At 43.0% G+C, this 20,388-nt stretch overlaps 1 protein-coding gene across 6 annotated transcripts in view; it reads right to left on the bottom strand.

Annotated features, from left to right (window-relative positions):
• Positions 1-686: 686 nt before the first annotated feature.
• Positions 687-20,388, bottom strand: part of LOC123760898 (dipeptidase 1) — a 181,091-nt gene continuing 161,389 nt past the window's right edge. For 3 of the 6 annotated variants that reach the window (XM_045746715.2, XM_045746716.2, XM_045746714.2), the window contains 3 exons: positions 19,527-19,602; positions 15,760-15,898; positions 9,456-11,380 (listed from right to left, as the gene is read on the bottom strand). In XM_045746715.2, the coding sequence (XP_045602671.1) occupies positions 11,264-11,380; positions 15,760-15,898; positions 19,527-19,602 (332 nt within the window). In that variant the 3' untranslated portion in view covers positions 9,456-11,263. Of the gene's footprint in view, positions 863-9,455; positions 11,381-15,759; positions 15,899-19,526; positions 19,603-20,388 lie in introns of those variants that run through there. The other 3 variants (XR_011229383.1, XM_069329387.1, XM_069329398.1) reach the window with 3 other exon arrangements.

Genomic DNA, 20,388 nt, shown 5'->3' with positions numbered 1-20,388 from the left:
CTCCTCAACACTCTCACCAGTCACTACACCCACCAGCAGTGACAGTCACCTCTGCTCTCCTCAACACCCTCACCAGTCACTACACCCACCAGCAGCGACAAGCACCTCTGCCCTCCTCAACACCCTCACCAGTCACTACACCCACCAGAGGTGACAAGCACCTCTGCTCTCCTCAACACCCTCACCAGTCACTACACCCACCAGAGGTGACAAGCACCTCTGCTCTCCTCAACACCCTCACCAGTCACTACACCCACCAGAGGAGACAAGCACCTCTGCTCTCCCTAACACTGCCACTACTATCCAATACTTAAGACGAATCCCGCCTCAAACAGCATAAATCAGTTTAATGTTTGTAACATTTTCCTCCCTTACAGATACTATGAGCACCAAGTGCTTTACAGTTTAATATATCTCCTTCAGAGGACATAATTACCACCCTTTTAGTGTTATAGAATTGTCCAGATTTGTCCGTTGTGTTACATTGTGTCTCTGGGATCAAGTTTACAGCAGCTTACTCTATAATTAGAACCTTTATATTCTTTTTGGTACGCTTTTAGTCATTAAAATCCTCATATACCACACGATTAATCACATTTTAATCCACATATTTATATATGAGCAGCGCAGGTAAATGTGAGCTTGAGCAGTGAAGTGTTGCTTACCTTGGCGTGAAGGAGGAGTAGGCTGGAACACCTCGTGTAGTGAGGCTGGGACAAGTGGTTGACACAACACAACTAGCAACACAACTAGGGGACACGCTCACGTACACACATTCAACGCAAGACGAGGAACACTGCACGATAGGTACCGGTACCAAAGTTTGCTACAGCAGTGAGGGCCTGGCGTTGTCTGGTAAGTCCTGTAAAACAATAAATTATCCCGAGTCAACACATCGCCACGTATAGCAGAAGCGGCGTTTTCTGGCCTGGTTTCTCACACAACTCATTGAAAACTACGGTATACTTTTAGGACATTGCAAGACAACAATCGAACACTAAAGGTACCAGCAACCTTTAAAACATGATAATTGAACTAACACAATGAGGCATTAACCTTACAACATCCAGTTCCAGTAAATCACTTTCACTAAACATTTGTTTTATGTTATCCATTAGAAGCCGCGAAATTATTCAACTAAACTTTTCGCGGGTTGGTGGACGGGCTGCAACCCGTCCACCAAACAGATCCAAAAGTGATTCCATGCACCCGCCAAACCCCCTGTTTATTAATAAAAAGCGGTTTACACTCGACTCAGCTGATTTCGTTCGAACACTTCCGGAACAAGTGCTTCACTGACGATTTTTGTTCGAACCACAACGCTGTAAATACTTCACCCACGTACTACAAATACAAATAATCGCCAACAGAACCTAAACACCTAACCTAACCTATGCCTATATATGCACAATAGGCTGATATATTATAATATTAATTTTATAATATAATGTAAACACGCACTTCCCCCCCCCATACACAACACACACCTTCCCCCCCCCCCACACACACAACCCACACTTCCCTCCACACACTCCTAACAAATGCTACAAGCGTGAGAAGTGAAACATCCCCACAACGCCTTAGCAATGCTTCAAGCGACAAATCCCACTTAACGAAGAGTCTGAAGGCCTTAAGCCGGCTATAACAGGGATAAACCATCTATAAAGGCAGCTCCTGGCCATGGTTGCGCCTCAGGTATTGGGACCAGACAACCTCATGCCGTCACACCTAATGCTGAGTGACGCCCTGAGACACAAGCCATGTTGCATTGTAATGCCATCTGACTGTTAAGACTGTCGCGTTGCGTATTAGCAGTAAGTGGGTGAGGTTATATTGCACATATATAATATAATATGTGAGAAAGCTGCATGAACGCGCAAGCCAGACGATCATTGATGCGGTGGTCACGGTACTGGGTACGTTTAGGGGTGATCCTAGACGGCGTCTGTTCGAATCCTGGCCGGGTCAAAGAGTTCTTAGTGATAATATAATATACATATACTGTATTAGAATATATTTTGGTAGCAGTCTTTACTAGTAAACATTGTTGAATATGATGGAAAGTTTAAGATTACTGATGCTAACACAAATCTTCTCAATATTTCTTATGTTATTTTTCACAGTCGATCGAAGTTGAAAAATTAACTCTCCAAAGTTCATTTTCACAATATGGTCTGACGCCTAGGAATGCGTTTCGCAAGGTACTCCTTACATTTTCAAAGACAAATTTACAATGTTTTAGCAAGAGCTTATATTCTCTTGGGGTGAGGTGATACAGACGTGATTAAGAACAACAAGTGGACGAAACATAGCTATTAACAGGCTATTATTAACAACCTATATTCTTGCTTCTACTGTCTCTGTGTTGCTTTGGGGTCTTGAAGTGGGTAGAATGTAATTATGTGTTAACTGGCTGTTGATTGCTGGACTTTTTGATGTGAAGCGACTCGCTGATGTCCAGTCTTTTGTTGTGGTTATAACCTGTTGATTAAGTCAAGTGTTGCTTGTTAAGACGTCTCTAGTTAGACGTCTCTAGTCAGACGTCTCTAGTCAGACGTCTCTAGTCAGACGTCTCTAGTTAGACGTCTCTAGTTAGACGTCTCTAGTCAGACGTCTCTAGTTAGACGTCTCTAGTTAGACGTCTCTAGTTAGACGTCTCTAGTTAGACGTCTCTAGTTAGACGTCTCTAACACTCTTGAGAGAATATTAATTCTCTAATATTGATAAGTGAATATTAATTCTCTCAGTGGTCGATATCGCTGGCCGTGCGCAGCAACAAGCGTGAGGACAGGATGTTACGTTAAAGTTATCATCGCTTTCATCGGTATCAACATTATGTGACCTTTATAATAGCAATTATTTTATATTCGTGAGAGCTTCACTTCAGGTAAAGCAAGTACACCCAGCCCACAGTCTGCCCCCTGGGTAACACCCAGCCCACAGTCTGCCCCCTGGGTAACACCCAGCCCACAGTCTGCCCCCTGGGTAACACCCAGCCCACAGTCTGCCCCCTGGGTAACACCCAGCCCACAGTCTGCCCCCTGGGACACACCCAGCCCACAGTCTGCCCCCCTGGGACACACCCAGCCCACAGTCTGCCCCCTGGGACACACCCAGCCCACAGTCTGCCCCCTGGGACACACCCAGCCCACAGTCTGCCCCTGGGACACACCCAGCCACACTACAACACCTCCACCACAGTAATAGATCAAAGCGGACATGCAGATACGGTGAGCATGAAGGATACTCCCGCTAGGATCTGCCGATACATTTCACGATTTACGCGTTCAACTGTGTATCTGGTAACATGCTACAGTGGCAGGATTTTTCATATTGTTCCTGCTTTTGGACGCGTGATATATATACTGTGTGTTCTTTGATCTCTGCTTGTGATCCCGCTTTTTTAATGGTCTTTGTTCACCGTCTGTGATAATTGCGTTACCATCAATATCATTGCTTATTTAATTTACTACAAATTCTCTAATATATTGGAATGAAAATTATTATGTCTCAGAATTGTGCAACATTGCTCACAAATTCTTCAAGACGTTTTAAATTTCTTGGGCACTGTTTACGGCATTCAACATATTTTACACTTTCCAATTTCTTGAATACTGTTCCAAACTTCAACAATCAAATTTGTTCTACACTCTAAGTTTCCTCACTTTCATGTTTGTTTCACAATTACTTTTCTATTTGTTCGACAATTAATTGTTGAATCATTTATTGTGTTATTTTCATTGTTAACAATTTTCTCGTTACTTTGAGATCGTTAGTAAGAGAACAAAGGAAGCAGAATATGATGGAAAGTTAAGGACAATTGTAACATATGATTAAAAGTTAACTAGTGTGTCTCAAGCATTTCTTCAGGCTGTTATGAATTTATTAAGGCCACGTAGTCTATGATATGGCAGCTTGCTGCGAGAGGAGGAAGGAAGGCGGCGTCTGACTGCCAGAGAACAGTGCTGCCCGGCTGGCTCCAAGCCTCATGTTGTTGTCTAATTATCCCTAATCGTCTGGGATGGAGCCAAGGGCGGGTAAACAGCCAGATAATGGCTGCCATGGGGCTCTCTAGTGTGAGATAAAACAAGCCAAGCGAGATGTATTGCGTGCTGGGATGGCTCGCTGACTTCTTCGCCCTTGTGAGAAGTCCAAGTCGACAGAATTTCCCCACCCTGGTAACAAGACGAGGTGACTAGCTTGTGATAGGGTTTATGTCACTAGCCTGTGATAGGGTTTATGTCACTAGCCTGTGATAGGGGTTATGTCACTAGCCTGTGATAGGGTTTATGTCACTAGCCTGTGATAGGGGTTATGTCACTAGCCTGTGATAGGGGTTATGTCACTAGCCTGTGATAGGGGTTATGTCACTAGCCTGTGATAGGGTTTATGTCACTAGCCTGTGATAGGGGTTGTCACTAGCCTGTGATAGGGTTTATGTCACTAGCCTGTGATAGGGGTTATGTCACTAGCCTGTGATAGGGGTTATGTCACTAGCCTGTGATAGGGGTTATGTCACTAGCCTGTGATAGGGTTCATGTCACTAGCCTGTGATAGTGTTAGGGTGACTAGCCTGTGATAGGGCTCATGTCACTAGCCTGTGATAGGGTTCATGTCACTAGCCTGTGATAGGGTTTATGTCACTAGCCTGTGATAGGGGTTATGTCACTAGCCTGTGATAGGGTTCATGTCACTAGCCTGTGATAGTGGTAAGGTCACTTGTCTATAATGATGTTACGGTCATTATCGGCTGATAGCTCCAAGGTCAGTATCCAATGATAATGTTAAACTCCTCCGAAGATTTACGAGTTCCCTAGAATATTGATAATCGTGCACTGAAAATAACGAAAGGAATTCCATTTTGTTAATATAGAGTTGCATTCGTGTTTCCTCTCTCCCCCTGGAACATGCAAAGTGGATATTGACATTCATTCATGATTTTTGTATAAAAAGTCACGAATGTTAATTCAATTCGACAGCTATGAATATTTTGCACATTAATCTTTCTCTCCCTATGATTTACATAATGATACTGGTGGCCCCCAATATTTTACTGGTGTAGAGGAAAGCTATTATCCGTTTGATTTAATAGCTGTGCGTTTCATCAGACAAAATAGCTCTCTCGCTGAGTCGTACATGTAAGCTATTATGTGCAACTAAATCATTGTAAAATACGTGCACTATTTTCAAGCAATGTGTTTTTAGCACATGGTCTTGTTTTGAGCTTAAAACTATTTTTTAAATACAGCTGTTTAATGAACTCTACGATAGGGCATTTAGGGACACAGACACAGTCTGGCGACAGTGAGTTTATACTTTGTAAGAAACTTATGTTTAAACCGGAAATTCTCGGGGGTAAATTGGTGTGTGAAACAACCACTTCTTTGCTACTCTTAACTCTGACAGCTTTATATGAAAATATAACATAAGCTCTTCCCTATGAAACAAACATTCTCCATTTGATTGGGAGAGAGACTTGCAGAAACCGAGGCTTCGATGGGGTCTTAGAGCCGAAGCTGCCCATGAGACAGATCAGCCTCCCATGAGTGTGGGAGGGGGGGGGGAAGCTGACTGAATGACAGAGTGAGTAGACTTCAGATTACAGGCGATGAGTCACAATAACGGGGCTAAAGAATGTTGACCAGACCACACACTAGAAGGTGAGGGGACGACGACGTTTCGAGCCGTCCTGGACCATTCTCAAGTCTATTCGTGTGCTACCACTGACATCGTAACAACCGCTATTATTGCCCTGTGACTGACTACTACAGCTACTGTAACAACCACTACGACTACTGCTACAATTAGTATTGTGACAGCCATTACTTCAGCTACTCAAGACAACCAATACTTCTGCTACTGTAACGACCCCCCCCCCACGGTTTATGTAAAAACCACTGCGACTCCTACTGTAACTACCCCACTGCTGCTTTAACAACCACTGTTACAATCACTACTGCTACTGTGACAATCAGTAGCTACTTCAGCTACCCAGATAACCACTGCTCCTGCTACTGTAACAATCATTACACCTATAACATCTACTTCTACTGAAACAAACACAACTACTGATACTTTAACAATCACCACGGCAGCTATTGTGACAATCGAAACTGCAGCTATTGTGACAACCGAAACTGCAGCTATTGTGACAACCGAAACTGCAGCTGTTGTGACAACCGAAACTGCAGCTGTTGTGACAACCGAAACTGCAGCTGTTGTGACAACCGAAACTGCAGCTGTTGTGACAACCGAAACTGCAGCTGTTGTGACAACCGAAACTGCAGCTGTTGTGACAACCGAAACTGCAGCTATTGTGACAACCGAAACTGCAGCTATTGTGACAACCGAAACTGCAGCTGTTGTGACAACCGAAACTGCAGCTATTGTGACAACCGAAACTGCATTCACAACCGTTCCTTAAGATAAACATTGCCCACGTAAATAAAACAAGCATTTAGGGACTATGTCGTATTAAATTCCTCTCTTTTTACACACAAATATTGGGAGGTGCGGCGTCCTCTACTGCAGTATCCTGCTGTACGAGGGCTCTCTAATATTTTATAACAGAGTTGAAACTCTATAGATACACATATCCAGTCACCAAATACAACAACATATAAATATGCAGCCTTCGTAAATAAACAAAAAGACCTCTGAAATAATTATTTAGGATAACGTACAATTCTGAAAAAGCGACTAGAATTGTATTATTATTTTGTAATGTTAACTCGATAAACAGCCTTTAGTTAACAGTTTCATTATAAGCCGGTATAGGGAGCCGGTCGGCCGAGTGGACAGCACGCTGGGCTTGTGATCCTGTGGTCCTGGGTTCGATCCCAGGCGCCGGGGAGAAACAATGGGCAGAGTTTCTTTCACACTATGCTCCTGTTACCTAGCAGTAAAATAAGTACCTGGGTGTTAGTCAGCTGTCACGGGCTGCTTCCTGGGGGTGGAGGCCTGGTCGAGGACCGGACCGTGGGGACACTAAAGCCCCGAAATCATCTCAAGATAACCTCAAGAAGAAAATAAGCAGTGTGAGCCCTAAGTCACTGCCCCTCGAGCGATAACTACACATCAAATCAGTTTCTGGAAAATTATCTTGAATTCTGCATGATACATAACTCTGTAGGGTAAATTATAAGTACCTTGGGTTGGGCGGTAGAGCGACGATCTCACATCATGCAGGTCTGCGTTCAATCCCCGACCGTCCAAGTGGTTGGGCACCATTCCTTCCCCCCCGTCCCATCCCAAATCCTTATCCTGACCCCTTCCAAGTGCTATATAGTCGTAATGGCTTGGAGCTTTCCCCTGATAGTGCTCTTCCCTTCTCCATAGTACCATAAATTATCGTTCAGCATGGCTTAATTAACTATAATTCAGCATGGGACAATAAATGGCTCGGGTTGGAAATATCTGTACTTGTCATTTTACAATCAATTATAACATCATAGTTACAATGGCGTGTAAGTCTTCATTGTACAATAAACTATAATTCGTCATGGAATGGAACAATAAAATATCGTTCGTCATTGAACACTAAACTATCATTCCGCTTGGTACAATAAATAGTCATTCTGCATATACTGTATGTGTATTAAACAATAATTTTTCTATGGTAGACTAAACTATTATTCTGCTAAGTACATAAAAGTATCCTACTATATGGTTCAAATAAACTCATTCTGCATGGTACAATAAACTCGAACGTAAAAGGTGTCATTAGTTCTACTGTTCCTGATACAGCCACTAATGTTGTACTAAACCTGCTAGTTTTGTACTAAATCTACATTTGTAATACTGAAGGGTACTTACTGCTACTCAGATCATGTCAATGCTACTCTACAATCAGAATCAGAATTCTGATGTTTCAACTATTGCTAGACTAGTAACTACTGAGAAGTCTAATACAGATACCAGGCCTGACTTAATTAGCTTTCAGGGGTCTTAAAAGAATGTACGGAAGAACTTATCAATCCCTAGTCAAGAGTAGTTAATCCATCACGAAAGGTGAACAAATCTCCCAGATTTAGCGAAGGTTATAAATGCGGTCTAATTTGTAAATAAGAGATAAATCATCGGTATCTAATTTGTAAACAGTTAGTGTCCTTTGTAGTAAAATTACTAACAGCAGTATTCGCACATGACATTTGTACACAGTTTGACAAAATTATAAAATGATTTATTATATAATATATATATATATATATCAGCAGTAATGATGATATATGCCTAAAGTTTCATTAATCCTTTGATACTGTTCCTCATGACAGATCAATAAGACAGATTTATGTGCATTGTTTTGAAGAGGATCTCTTGAGATCAGGGTTTGGTGTCGTACAGAAAACTTGGGGTCAAGAAGAGATTGTATGAAGTCAGAGCTGTGAACATCCGCGGGTAAAGTGCCACAGGGCCTTAACATGGGACCTTTATTGATCATCTTCACACTGATTTAAATGCAGGAGTGAACTGCAACACCAGCAAATTTGCCGACGACACGACGTCGGATGTTAAATTCAAACCAAGATGCAGAAAAGTTACTAGAGACCATTAAAAGACTTTCGAAATAAGAAGTGACATGTATAGGCCACTGTGGACAGAAATGGTTCTGAGTGCAGACGATAAGTGACAATAACGTGACTGAAGAAATGATGACCAGACCACAAGACAGAAGATGGAGAAGGATGACGTTGATTATCACACTTATCCTAGACCATTATCACACGACTTGATAATGGTCTGGGACGGACCGACACTTCGTCGCTTCTCCATCTTCTGAGTTGTGGTTTTGTCATCAATATCAAAAAAGTAGGCACCAAACCGGGAAGGTTATGTAAGGTTTCTTCATCAAATGGTCCTGAACTTAATCAAAGAAAACTTGTGGCAGATACCTCCTACTACTTCCACTACTCTCATATTATTACTACAACTATTACTTCGACCATCGCTACAGCTGACTACATCCGCCGAGACAACCGTCACCACAGTTACTACTTAAACTACTTTTGCTACAGCTTGTACCAATACTTCAATCACTCCTACCACGACTACAACTACATCTACTAGGCCTACAACTACATCTACTAGGCCTACCTCTCTTACTACAGCCACCACCATTACTTCCCCAAACAGGTCCTTGTCACCCAGACACACAGACACCTTCAAGTGTAACCTGGCCAACTGATCTAGCAACCCGTTCTCGCACTTTCGTATAGTCAATATTGACTTATTAAATACGTGCATATGTGACATACTAATTTATTGTGAATATTTTAGTTTACCTTGAAAAGCTTCATAGAAAACACCGACCTAACCTAACCTTCTTAGTATGTTAAGATAAGCATCTTATTGCTTCGTAATTACAATTATTACTTAACCTATTATAGGTGTAGGTTAAGTAATAATTGTAATTACGAAGCAATAAGATGCTTATCTTAACATACTAAGAAGGTTAGGTAAGGTCGGTGTTTTCTATGAAGCTTTTCAAGGTAAACTAAAATATTCATAATAAATTAGTATATCACATATGCACTTATTTAATAAGTCAATATTGACTCTAAGAAAGCGCGAGAACGGGTTGGATCTAGTGGCGTCTCCACCTTTACACGACAACAGCTCAAGTCACCTATATGGGCAAATTTGCTTTTAGATACATAATACAAATTAAAAATCTAAATGAATATATGAACAAAGTGAGTACTCTGTGCGGCTGAAAAGCCATGTTTTTTGCGATTAGAGTTAAGTATAAGCCTCAAATTAAAATTATTAGGCCTATAAATGATTACATTTTGCCTAGCAAAAATATGATTAGCTTCTTTCTTAGACTGAATTTTTTTAATGCCATTTTGGAAACTAGTATTATGAAAAGTGTTGTTGTTGTTGATGTTGCTACTGTTGTTGTTTTGGAGTCTGTCTCTAACATTGTACAGACTGTTCCTAACTTTCCATAAGTTGTCTGTAACGATGTTGACACTATTACTAATGTAGTAGAGGCTGTTTTTAAACAATGTATAGGGTGCTCCTAACATTGCAGAGTCTGCCCCTAACGTTGTAGAGACTGTCCCTAATGCTACAGAGCTGTATAAACTCTGACCTTTAGGGACTGACTAACGGTATAGAGGCTGGCCCTAACGTTGTAGAGACTGTCCCTAATGCTGCAGAGCTGTATAAACTCTGAACTTTAGGGACTGACTAACGGTATAGAGGCTGGCCCTAACGTTTTAGAGGAGTCGACGTGGGAACAGAAGTTGTAGGGAATATGGCAACAATATGCCTTGACAGTTCATGCAGCTGCCAAGGATCTTCCTGTAGTCACTCTAAGCAATGTTAATTTCCTATAGGTATTGAAACTTCGCCTATATCAGCTGAGGCAGCATGGAAACGTTGCCTCAACAGCTGTAAATTATACTACTACAGCTGTAACGGTTACAACTATAGCTGCATGAAAGGCCTCTACAGCTGCAGTGTTTACTACTGCAGCTGAAGGCACTGCCTCTACAGTTTGGGTAGATACTACTACATTAACTTTCACAGCTGGCTTAGTACCTCTAGAGCGATGCTTGAGCAATGAGTCGCAGATAAACACTAAATTATTGACCGGTAATGCAGTACAAGTCCCTAATGCCCGCACGACAATAGTCATTAACACCCAAACACAGGTTTCAAGGTCGTCCTCTTCAGATCATTTCTAAATCAGAGGACAGAAGCAACTGAAAAACTATGTACAGCGGTATTCTAGGTACTGTAGTCTGCACAGCCTTGTACCGGTAGCATGACCTCTCGTTGGATGATTATAAAGAATGGGCAACAACTAATCGTGTTCTAAAACTGTATATATATCGTCCCTAGAAAATGCCTAGAGTGTGTAAGATTTGTTCCGTGTGTGAATGAAATCTTATAAGGTAAGTCACCTACTGCAGACCAGAGAAATGATGTCAACATAGTCCAGGTTGCAGCTAGGAGAAGTCATGTTTGGTCCACTGTGACGGGAGTGTTGCAAGGCGTATGGAGAGGTTGCAAGGCGTGTGGAGAGGCTGAAAGAGTGCGTCGGCCATCGTGATTCGCTTGTTACACTGCAGGAGGGCTATGTCTCCTCCTGTTTGGAAACTGCGTCACTCGTAAACCAGATGGGGTCATACTGAATCACCCACCAGGCTGACGCTTCTGTCACAAGAGGGTCAGCTTATAAGCTCCGATTGGCCCGTACAGACAGGAATATAGTAGGCGGTGCAGCTTGGCTAGAGGTTGTAGCTGGCATGGTAGGTCAGGTGGGGGCGTCCTCCAGGCTGGCGAACTTGTACCTACAAGGCCAGCGAGTGTCGATATCGTGGATGGGGATGATATCTTCGGACGGCTTCTCCAGTGCTAGTTCCTCCCGCACCTGCAGAGAGAGAGACACGAGGTGTTATAAACACACGCAGCTGAAAATACAAATGAAAAATATACATTTTAATATAAACATGTTCCTGCCCTCCAAATACAAGACAAAATTTTAATTTCCAATAGTATGTTGATCATTAAACAATTAAGTAATCATGAGTAGAGCCCGGGGAGATGAAATAGTGCCACCCACTTGTACATGTCGACCCAAGTTAAGAAATTAAAAAAGATGTTGTATATAACGTCAACATACAATATGTAAGTGAACGGAAGTAGCTGAACGTGTGTTCACGTTCACGTGTGTGAACGTGTGTTCATAGGTGAACGTGTGTTCACCTATGAACGTGAACACACAAACTACTTCGACGCGTTCTGCTGATTTACCCTCTGTAAAAAATGGGGTGGATAAGCCTAACTAAAAGCGTCTTAACCTATGCTACCCACTTTACCTACTAGAGCCTGACCTATGGTACCCACTTTACCTACTAGAGCCTGACCTATGCTACCCACTTTACCTACTAGAGCCTATACTCATTAATGTCTAAAAGCGTAAGTACGAAGGAGTTTTTAATTTCCCAAAACTGCTGTAAAATTTATGCAGGGATCGTTTATGTTAAAAATGTAGTGGCGTCAGTAAGAGGACAAGTTGCCCTGGGACATGACTCGCAGCTGAGTGGATAGCGCTTGGAGGTTGTAGTCATAAGGGCCCGGGTTCGATTCCTGGTTGCGTGTGTTAAGAGAGAAATATATGTAGAAAATATATTATGGAGGAAATATATCCCCCATAAGACGGGGACATTGGTTAGAAAGGCGGGGTCCAAGAGCTAATAGATCGATTCTACAGATACAAATAGTACACACACACACACACACACACACACACACACACACACACACACACACACACACACACACACACACACACACACACACGTGCAAACAGTTCCGAGCGGACAGAGATCTTGGGTTGTAGCCCTATCGGCCTGTGTTCGATTACTGGTTGAGGCAGAAACAAATGGGCAGATATTTCTTACCTGATACGTCTGTTCACCTAGCAGTTAATAGGTACCTGAGCGTTAGACAGGTACGCTCTTAGGGGCTGTACCCTCGGGATGTGTGTGTATGTGTTAGAAAGACATATATGTAATAGATATGATAGAGGAAAATATGATGGAAGACAGTACATTAGACACAGGGAAATGGCAGATTAAATACCGGTTAAAAATAGGCAGGAAATCACTAGTCTCTGTGGATTTAGTAAAGGATTAAGAATTTGTTACGATAAATGGATTATCTGAACCAATGCAGGGATTATCGGATTAACAATTCGGTGTGATGGGTAATTAGCGTTTTGGTATAATGTGCTTTTCTCTCCAACTGAGTTTGTCCAACCACTTGCATTGGACGGTAGAGCGTAGGTCTCGCTTCTTGCAGGTCCGTGTTCAATTCCCGACCGTCCAAGTAGTTTGGGCACTATTCCTTTCCCCCCGTTCCATCCTAAATCCTTATCCTGACCCCTTCCCAGTGCTATATAGTCATAATGGCTCGGCGCTTTCTCCTGACAATTCATTAATTCCAACCGAGTTTTAAAGTTTCTGTTTGAACGTTTTTGTTAATTGACAAATTGTTCAATCAGTTTGTGTTTTCTAGTCTAGATGTATAGACTAGACTAAATATAGCTTCATAGAATATTTATATAATGGCTAGATTTATAAAATATTTATAAATGCTCGACTAGTCGACTCTGCAGTGGTAAGACCGAACCCTTGACAATACTCAGACTTAGGGAAGATTTCATCTGTTAACATCTGAGATGATATCACCACGAAGCTGTTGTTTAATGCTGGGTAGATGGCAGTACAAGGAAATCACACAGAGGAGATCTTGAGGTTATCTTGAGATGATTTCGGGGCTTTTAGTGTCCCCGCGGCCCGGTCCTCGACCAGGCCTCCACCCCTAGGAAGCAGCCCGTGACAGCTGACTAACACCCAGGTACCTATTTTACTGCTAGATAACAGGGGCATAGGGTGAAAGAAACTCTGCCCAATGTTTCTCGCCGGCGCCTGGGGTCGAACCCAGGACCACAGGATCACAAGTCCAGCGTGCTGTCCGCTCGGCCGACCGGCTCCCTCTATGTATTCCTGTTTATAACCTGCCCGCTCGCCCTTCCCGCCAAACACACCGAAACTACGACGTTGGTACAACGTTCGACCAAGTTTTAACACCTAACCAGTTATAACAACCAATATAGCAAGTTGTAACAACGTTCTAACACGTCATAAACACGTTAAGCCAAGATGTAACAACTTTATTACAAGTTGTAACAAGCGGAAAATAGAGACAGTTTCGGTTTGTTTCCCGGGTTCTGCCTACACGGATGAGACACAATAACGTGGCTGAAGATATAATGACCAAACAACACACCAGAAAATGAAATAACGACGACGTGCCGCCTCTCCTGCTTGAATCCACCTCATAATTGTCAAGGACCTTTTATACCAATTAGCTTTACTTTTGTTATCCACGCATGTACCGCTTATATAAAAACATTTGTAATACATTTAAATTAATTAAGGTAAGGTAATTATCAAAAGAAGGCACCAAACCGGGAAGGCTATGTAGCACATAAGTGCGGAATAATCAGAGGACGCTAAATATCACCAAGGATGCCAATACGAGAACAAAAACGCATAAGGCGAACGATATCAAAAGTATCCCAGTCACCAAGAATTCTATTGAGGGACAGGTGACCGCGAGGGGCGGTCGGAAAGCAAGACACACGCTCCTCCTGGAAGTCAGGACATTTAACAAGGATATGTACGACCGTAAGAGGGACAACGCAATTCGGACAATGAGGTTTAAATTAATTATTATTATAAATTTAAGGCTGAAGGCAGCCGTTTTGCCTCAACTGTGATAACTTCCATTTGGTCTACGTCTTTAATTCAGTGGTGTCATCTATATTCGTGAAAAGTGTTCATGGTGTTTTTTTGAAAAGTAAACTATCATGGAAAATTTTGTCGAGCGAATCCCTTATGATTTATCGCAGTTTACAAACATTTTCCTCCTGTTGAGGGTGTTTGTGTAGTTGTTCTAAACCTCCATCCGCAACATTTTTGTATTGCATATATGTTTCTTTTCTTATGTTCATTCCTTTCTCTGTTGTGGGTGTTTTGTCTCACCTCTTAAGACACTGCACGCAATTAGCGGCTTTGTCAAATATTCAATTTCTGTGCCTATTAATAAACCACTTTAACCTGTTTCTCTTTATTTTTATAAATTTATAATTATCATGAAGCATTGCCTCCTTGTCTCTTAGTGTTAGAGTTAAGCTACGGCCATTTCCACATTGATGGATTCTATGGTTCATCTCTCCTTGCACAGTCATATTCGTGTCATATGTTTACGTGCCTTTCCTGTAATATCTTGGTTATCTTGAGATGATTTCGGGGCTTTTTAGTGTCCCCGCGGCCCGGTCCTCGGCCAGGCCTCCACCCCCAGGAAGCAGCCCGTGACAGCCGACTAACACCCAGGTACCTATTTTACTGCTAGGTAACAGGGGCATAGGGTGAAAGAAACTCTGCCCGTTGTTTCTTGCCGACGCCTGGGATCGAACCCAGGACCACAGGATCACAAGTCCAGCGTGCTGTCCACTCGGCCGACCGGCTCCCTGTATGCTGGTCTTCAAACCTGATCTTATAATAAGAAACAATTAAAAAAAAGTGAGATAGAGCTAACCGGTCTTCCTGGATTTCTTGAAGAGTTATATTAGATAAGGTTAGGTTAGGTATGATTCGGGAAGATAAGGCTTAGTTACCTGAATAAAGAAGAAATTGTAAGGCTAGACTATGCATGGAAGATTTGGTTTTAAAAGGTTGTTGTTGTTCTCAAAATGAAAAGTAATTTTCTACCCAAAATATTGCTGATGATTTTGTGTATCCGGTAATCTTATTTAAACAAAAACTTTCAGGTCTTCGGTGAGGTTAGTTGAGATACGAGGAAACATTTCCCTTTCCTTTCCACATTTTCATGGCTAGGCGCGCCACGTAGATTATTGATAGTGACTGGGGTTTGATAGTCAACCACAGAGGAAATCCTGGTAGATATTGATTAAACAGACGTAAGAGCTTATCGGGGCCGGGGTGGCTTGTATGACCAGAACTTTAAGGGTAGTCCAGGTGGCAGGTGAGGTCCCGGTTTCTGATCTTTTTTTTGTGTCAGAGGTGGCTGGAGTGTCAGAGGTGGCTGGAGTGTCAGAGGTGGCGGGAGTGTCAGAGGTGGCGGGAGTGTCAGAGGTGGCGGGAGTGTCAGAGGTGGCGGGAGTGTCTTACGTGAACGAGAAGTTAGTCCAGGACTGACCACCAGTAACTGCTTCAGTACCTGTTCCACTCGCCTGAAGACCCGAAGAAGATTGAGTCCTGCTAGCTTCTTTAGGTCCTGTAGAGACCATGACGGATCCTTCAGCAGCTCGGCGAACAGCTCAGGATACTTGGACACGTCCTCCAGGCCCGTGGGAGTCCTGCGAAGGAAAAATTTGTTTAATATTCCAGACCTTCAACAGTTTAAATCATTCTCCTCTTCTTGTATTCTTGTAATTAAATGTATTTGTCCTTCACTTCCTAATATTCACAGCACTATGCTATGTGTCGAATATTACGGAACAACTAAGCACTCCTGGGAAATGATCTCCGCTGTTTAGCGTTGACAAACAGTGGTTATCCCACTCTGTTCAGATGAGTGCAAGTTATATGTATTTTTTTCAAAGTATAACGTTTGAGGGTTGCATATATGCAGCATTCTTGAACAAATGAATACTTTTATATTTTAATTGTTACTAAAATAATTAAAGAAGCTACCTGACGCTATCTGAGCTATATTAGTTCCCCAGGATAACAGACGCTTATCCTAGTTTCCAGTGACTTCTACACTTACCGTGTTCCCTATGACACTTTACGCTTATCATTGTTCCCCATGCCACGTACCTGGATTATACCTAGATGGGGTTCCAGGAGTTGTTCTACTTCCCAAGCCCGGCCCGAGGCCAGGCTGGACTTGTGAGAGTTTGGTCCACCAGGCTGTTGCTTGGAGCGGCCCGCAGGCCCACATATACCTGCTTGATGGTTCCAGGAGTTGTTCTACTTCCCAAGCCCCGCCCGAGGCCAGGCTGGACTTGTGAGAGTTTGGTCCACCAGGCTGTTGCTTGGAGCGGCCCGCAGGCCCACATATACCTGCTTGATGGTTCCAGGAGTTGTTCTACTTCCCAAGCCCGGCCCGAGGCCAGGCTGGACTTGTGAGAGTTTGGTCCACCAGGCTGTTGCTTGGAGCGGCCCGCAGGCCCACATATACCTGCTTGATGGTTCCAGGAGTTGTTCTACTTCCCAAGCCCCGCCCGAGGCCAGGCTGGACTTGTGAGAGTTTGGTCCACCAGGCTGTTGCTTGGAGCGGCCCGCAGGCCCACATATACCTGCTTGATGGTTCCAGGAGTTGTTCTACTTCCCAAGCCCCGCCCGAGGCCACACTTGACTTCTGAGGGCTTGATCCAAAATCCTGTTGCTTTGAACTGTCCTCAGTGACATTTCCACTGCTGGCCAGTTGTCTCGTACCTCTTGCACAAAACTGTCCATATCTTCTTGAAGGGTTCCAATTTCGCTTGGACAATATTTTTTATAATTGCTGGGAGCATATTGAACAACCATGGGTCTCTGTTGCTCATATGTTCTTTGATTGTGTCTATGGCACCCCTGCTCTTCAATGGTTCTTTTCTGCATTCCCTTCATATCGTTCACTCCAGTTTGTTGTTATTCGACTTTGAAAATTTGGGACATGGCCCTCCAGTATTTTCCCGGTAAATATTATTTGATACCTGTCTCGTCTCCTTTCTAGAGAATACATGTCAAGAGCTTGGACATCATTCCAATACTTTTTTGTTTTATAGTGTCTATGCGTGCCGTATATGTTCTCTGTATTCAATCTATTTCAGCAATCTCTACTGCTTTTGAGGAGGAATGTCGGGCAGTACTCAAGGCTAGCTCCCAAGGACACCTTAGGATTATATTAATTCCCCAGGACAAAATTTCTTTCGTTTTCAATCTGTTTTAAACGCGGCATTTTTGTTCGTTTTAATTCTATTTTAAATTACGGTTATGAACGATTTTTGAGAATTTGTAACAATTATTATACAACGTTAGGACAAAACATTTAAAAAAAAGTTTTTTTTTAATGTTATGAAATGTTTTTTTAAATAAAACTTTTTAAAATGTTAGATATTATTAATTATTGGAATTATTAGGAATAATAAACTTTAATGAATTCAGCCGAGATAGCGGGAGGGAGGGAGAGAGAGGGAGGAGGGGGGGGAAAGAAGGGGGGGAAAGAAAAAGAGAAAGAAAGAGAAGGAAAGAGAAAGAAAGAAAGAAAGAAAGAAAAAGAAAGAAAGAGGGAGAGAGAGAAAGAGAAAGAAAGAAAGAGAAAGAGAGAAAGAGAGAATGAATCTACATATTCAGCAACTCTCTCCCACATATTCAGCCGCTCCCATCCATATATTCACACTCTTCTTCATCCATTCTCATCCTTCCTCCCATTATTATTATACCTCACGTGTATTTGAGCTAATTTCACCTTACCAAAGAGTGTAGTGGACGTTACCAATATTATGTAGTTTCTAGAATAATGCAACCACAGCACCAGCCTTTTTTTTAATTAAAAATGCAAAATTCTTCTGGAATTTTATATTTTATTAAAGTTTTCTCTGTTAGAAAATGCCTTGGCACTATTTTTGACTAGTTCCCTTCCTCTTCTGTTTCATTTCGTATTAACACAATAAATAAATAATAAATAAATGTTTATTTAGGTAAGGTACATACATACAAGAAATTTTTACAATGATTGGTTGACTTACAATGATTGGTTGACTTACAATGATTGGTTGACTTACAATGATTGGTTGACTTACAATGCCGACTTCAAGGGACTCTTAGATTTATAGCTGCGTGCCCTTAATAGCCAATCAGGAGCGGGCAAATATATGACCAATTTTAATTAGCCACACTATCTTGAGGTTATCTTGAGATGATTTCGGGTTTTTTTTTAGTGTCCCCGCGGCCCGGTCCTCGACCAGGCCTCCACCCCCCAGGAAGCAGCCCGTGACAGCTGACTAACACCCAGGTACCTATTTTACTGCTAGGTAACAGGGGCATAGGGTGAAAGAAACTCTGTCCATTGTTTCTCGCCGGCGCCTGGGATCGAACCCAGGATCACCAGCCCAGCGTGCTGTCCGCTCGGCCGACCGGCTCCCTCACACTATCTGAGATATGCCACATGATCGACTTCAAATGGCCAAGATATCAGAGATCAAGACTCGGATCCAATTAAGAGAGAGAGAAGATAGTTTTCTCCGAGAGGAGCCAGGACTGGTTCCCATGAATAGTGAGACAAATTCGTGTTTCGTTGGATATAAAAAAATACATGTAAGCCGCAGAATTGAAAAGGAAGTTGGACTGGCGTATCTCTCCCGGCTTGCGTGTGGAGGCGCATATCGAACACTGTTCCAGGTGGAAAAGCAAAACTGATTTGAAAAGTAATTTAAAATTGTAGTGGCATCCCCGGTCGGCCGAGCCGACAGAACGCGGGACTTGTGATCCTGTGGTCCGGGGTTCAATCCCAGGCGCCGGCGAGAAACAATGGTCAGAGTTTCTTTCACCCCCATGTTCTGTTACCTACCAGTAAATTAGGTACCTGGGTGTTAGTCAGCTGTCACGGGCTGCTTCCTGGGGGTGGAGGCCTGGTCGAGGATCGGGGCGCGGGGACACTAAAAGCCCCGAAATCATCTCAAGATCATCTCAAGATATCCCAGTATTTGATGGTTCTCATTGCCCTTCCGACCCTTGTTTGACGCGATGCTTCGTCTACGCTCATAAAGCATCAAGTTATCTGACATCGTTATTCTTGGATCCTTTACATATGACATTCCTGTTCTTTGAAATCTGTTTTGTGTCTTGTATTCTGGAAATAATCACTGTTCAGTGATGATGATGTTTTCCATTACCCATTGAAACACCTTGTTAGTGTGATGTTTACTACTGACATCATTGTGACCAGAGGCGGTGAGTGAGGCGAGTGGGAGACCAATACTTCTGTGATCAACTGACCTGTTGATGCCGTCGAAGCCCGCTCCCAGACCCACATAGTCGACGCCAGCCATGGTGCGGACGTGGTTGATGTGACCTGTGAGAGAAGGATCAGTGTTAAGAGACATTAAAGTACAACTTATCCCATGATGCTGAATGTTAGACCAGCCTAACACGCCATGACTGAGCGGCAGGATAGTTATCAACACATGTCTGAGTACACACACACACACACACAGTAATCACACTAACGTGATGTATCAGTGAGAAAATCCCTAGGCGCTGTGATGAGGATTCGAACCTGAACGGTGGGAACACCGCGTCGTATATTCCCTGTGTTGACGACCCACGTGGCCTGGGTCAGCCACCACGTGGCCGGGGTCAGTCACCACGTGTGTCCGTGGTCAGCCACCACGTGTGTCCGTGGTCAGCCACCACGTGTGTCCGTGGTCAGCCACCACGTGTGTCCGTGGTCTGCCACCACGTGTGTCCGTGGTCTGCCACCACGTGTGTCCGTGGTCTGCCACCACGTGTGTCTGTGGTACTGCTAATATACCATGAGCATTCAGCAGACATTGAGGAGACCCGCCCACCAGCGCCCCGCCGAAGTAGCCCGACCCTGCAGGTCTTCACTGAGCGTGTAAGACACACACCGTCACACCGTTACCTGATACTCGGAACAAAATGTTCCAAGCAGCTCAAGCTAAAACAACAACATATATAAACGTGAGTACTGGTACTAATAAATGGTTCCTTTTCATCTCATTTGTGTACATGTACAACACACTTGCAATTGTGTTAAGCTGAAGGAATGGGATTATTAGAGTCGAATTCTACTACAACGAGCTGGAATGTCCGAAAATCAGTGGCTTAAGCCTCTCTT

The sequence above is a fragment of the Procambarus clarkii genome, chromosome 3 (genome assembly GCF_040958095.1).
Source record: "Procambarus clarkii isolate CNS0578487 chromosome 3, FALCON_Pclarkii_2.0, whole genome shotgun sequence".
Taxonomy (NCBI): domain Eukaryota; kingdom Metazoa; phylum Arthropoda; class Malacostraca; order Decapoda; family Cambaridae; genus Procambarus; species Procambarus clarkii.
Note: the sequence above shows the minus strand (reverse complement) of the source record. Positions and strands in the feature narration are given on the sequence as shown.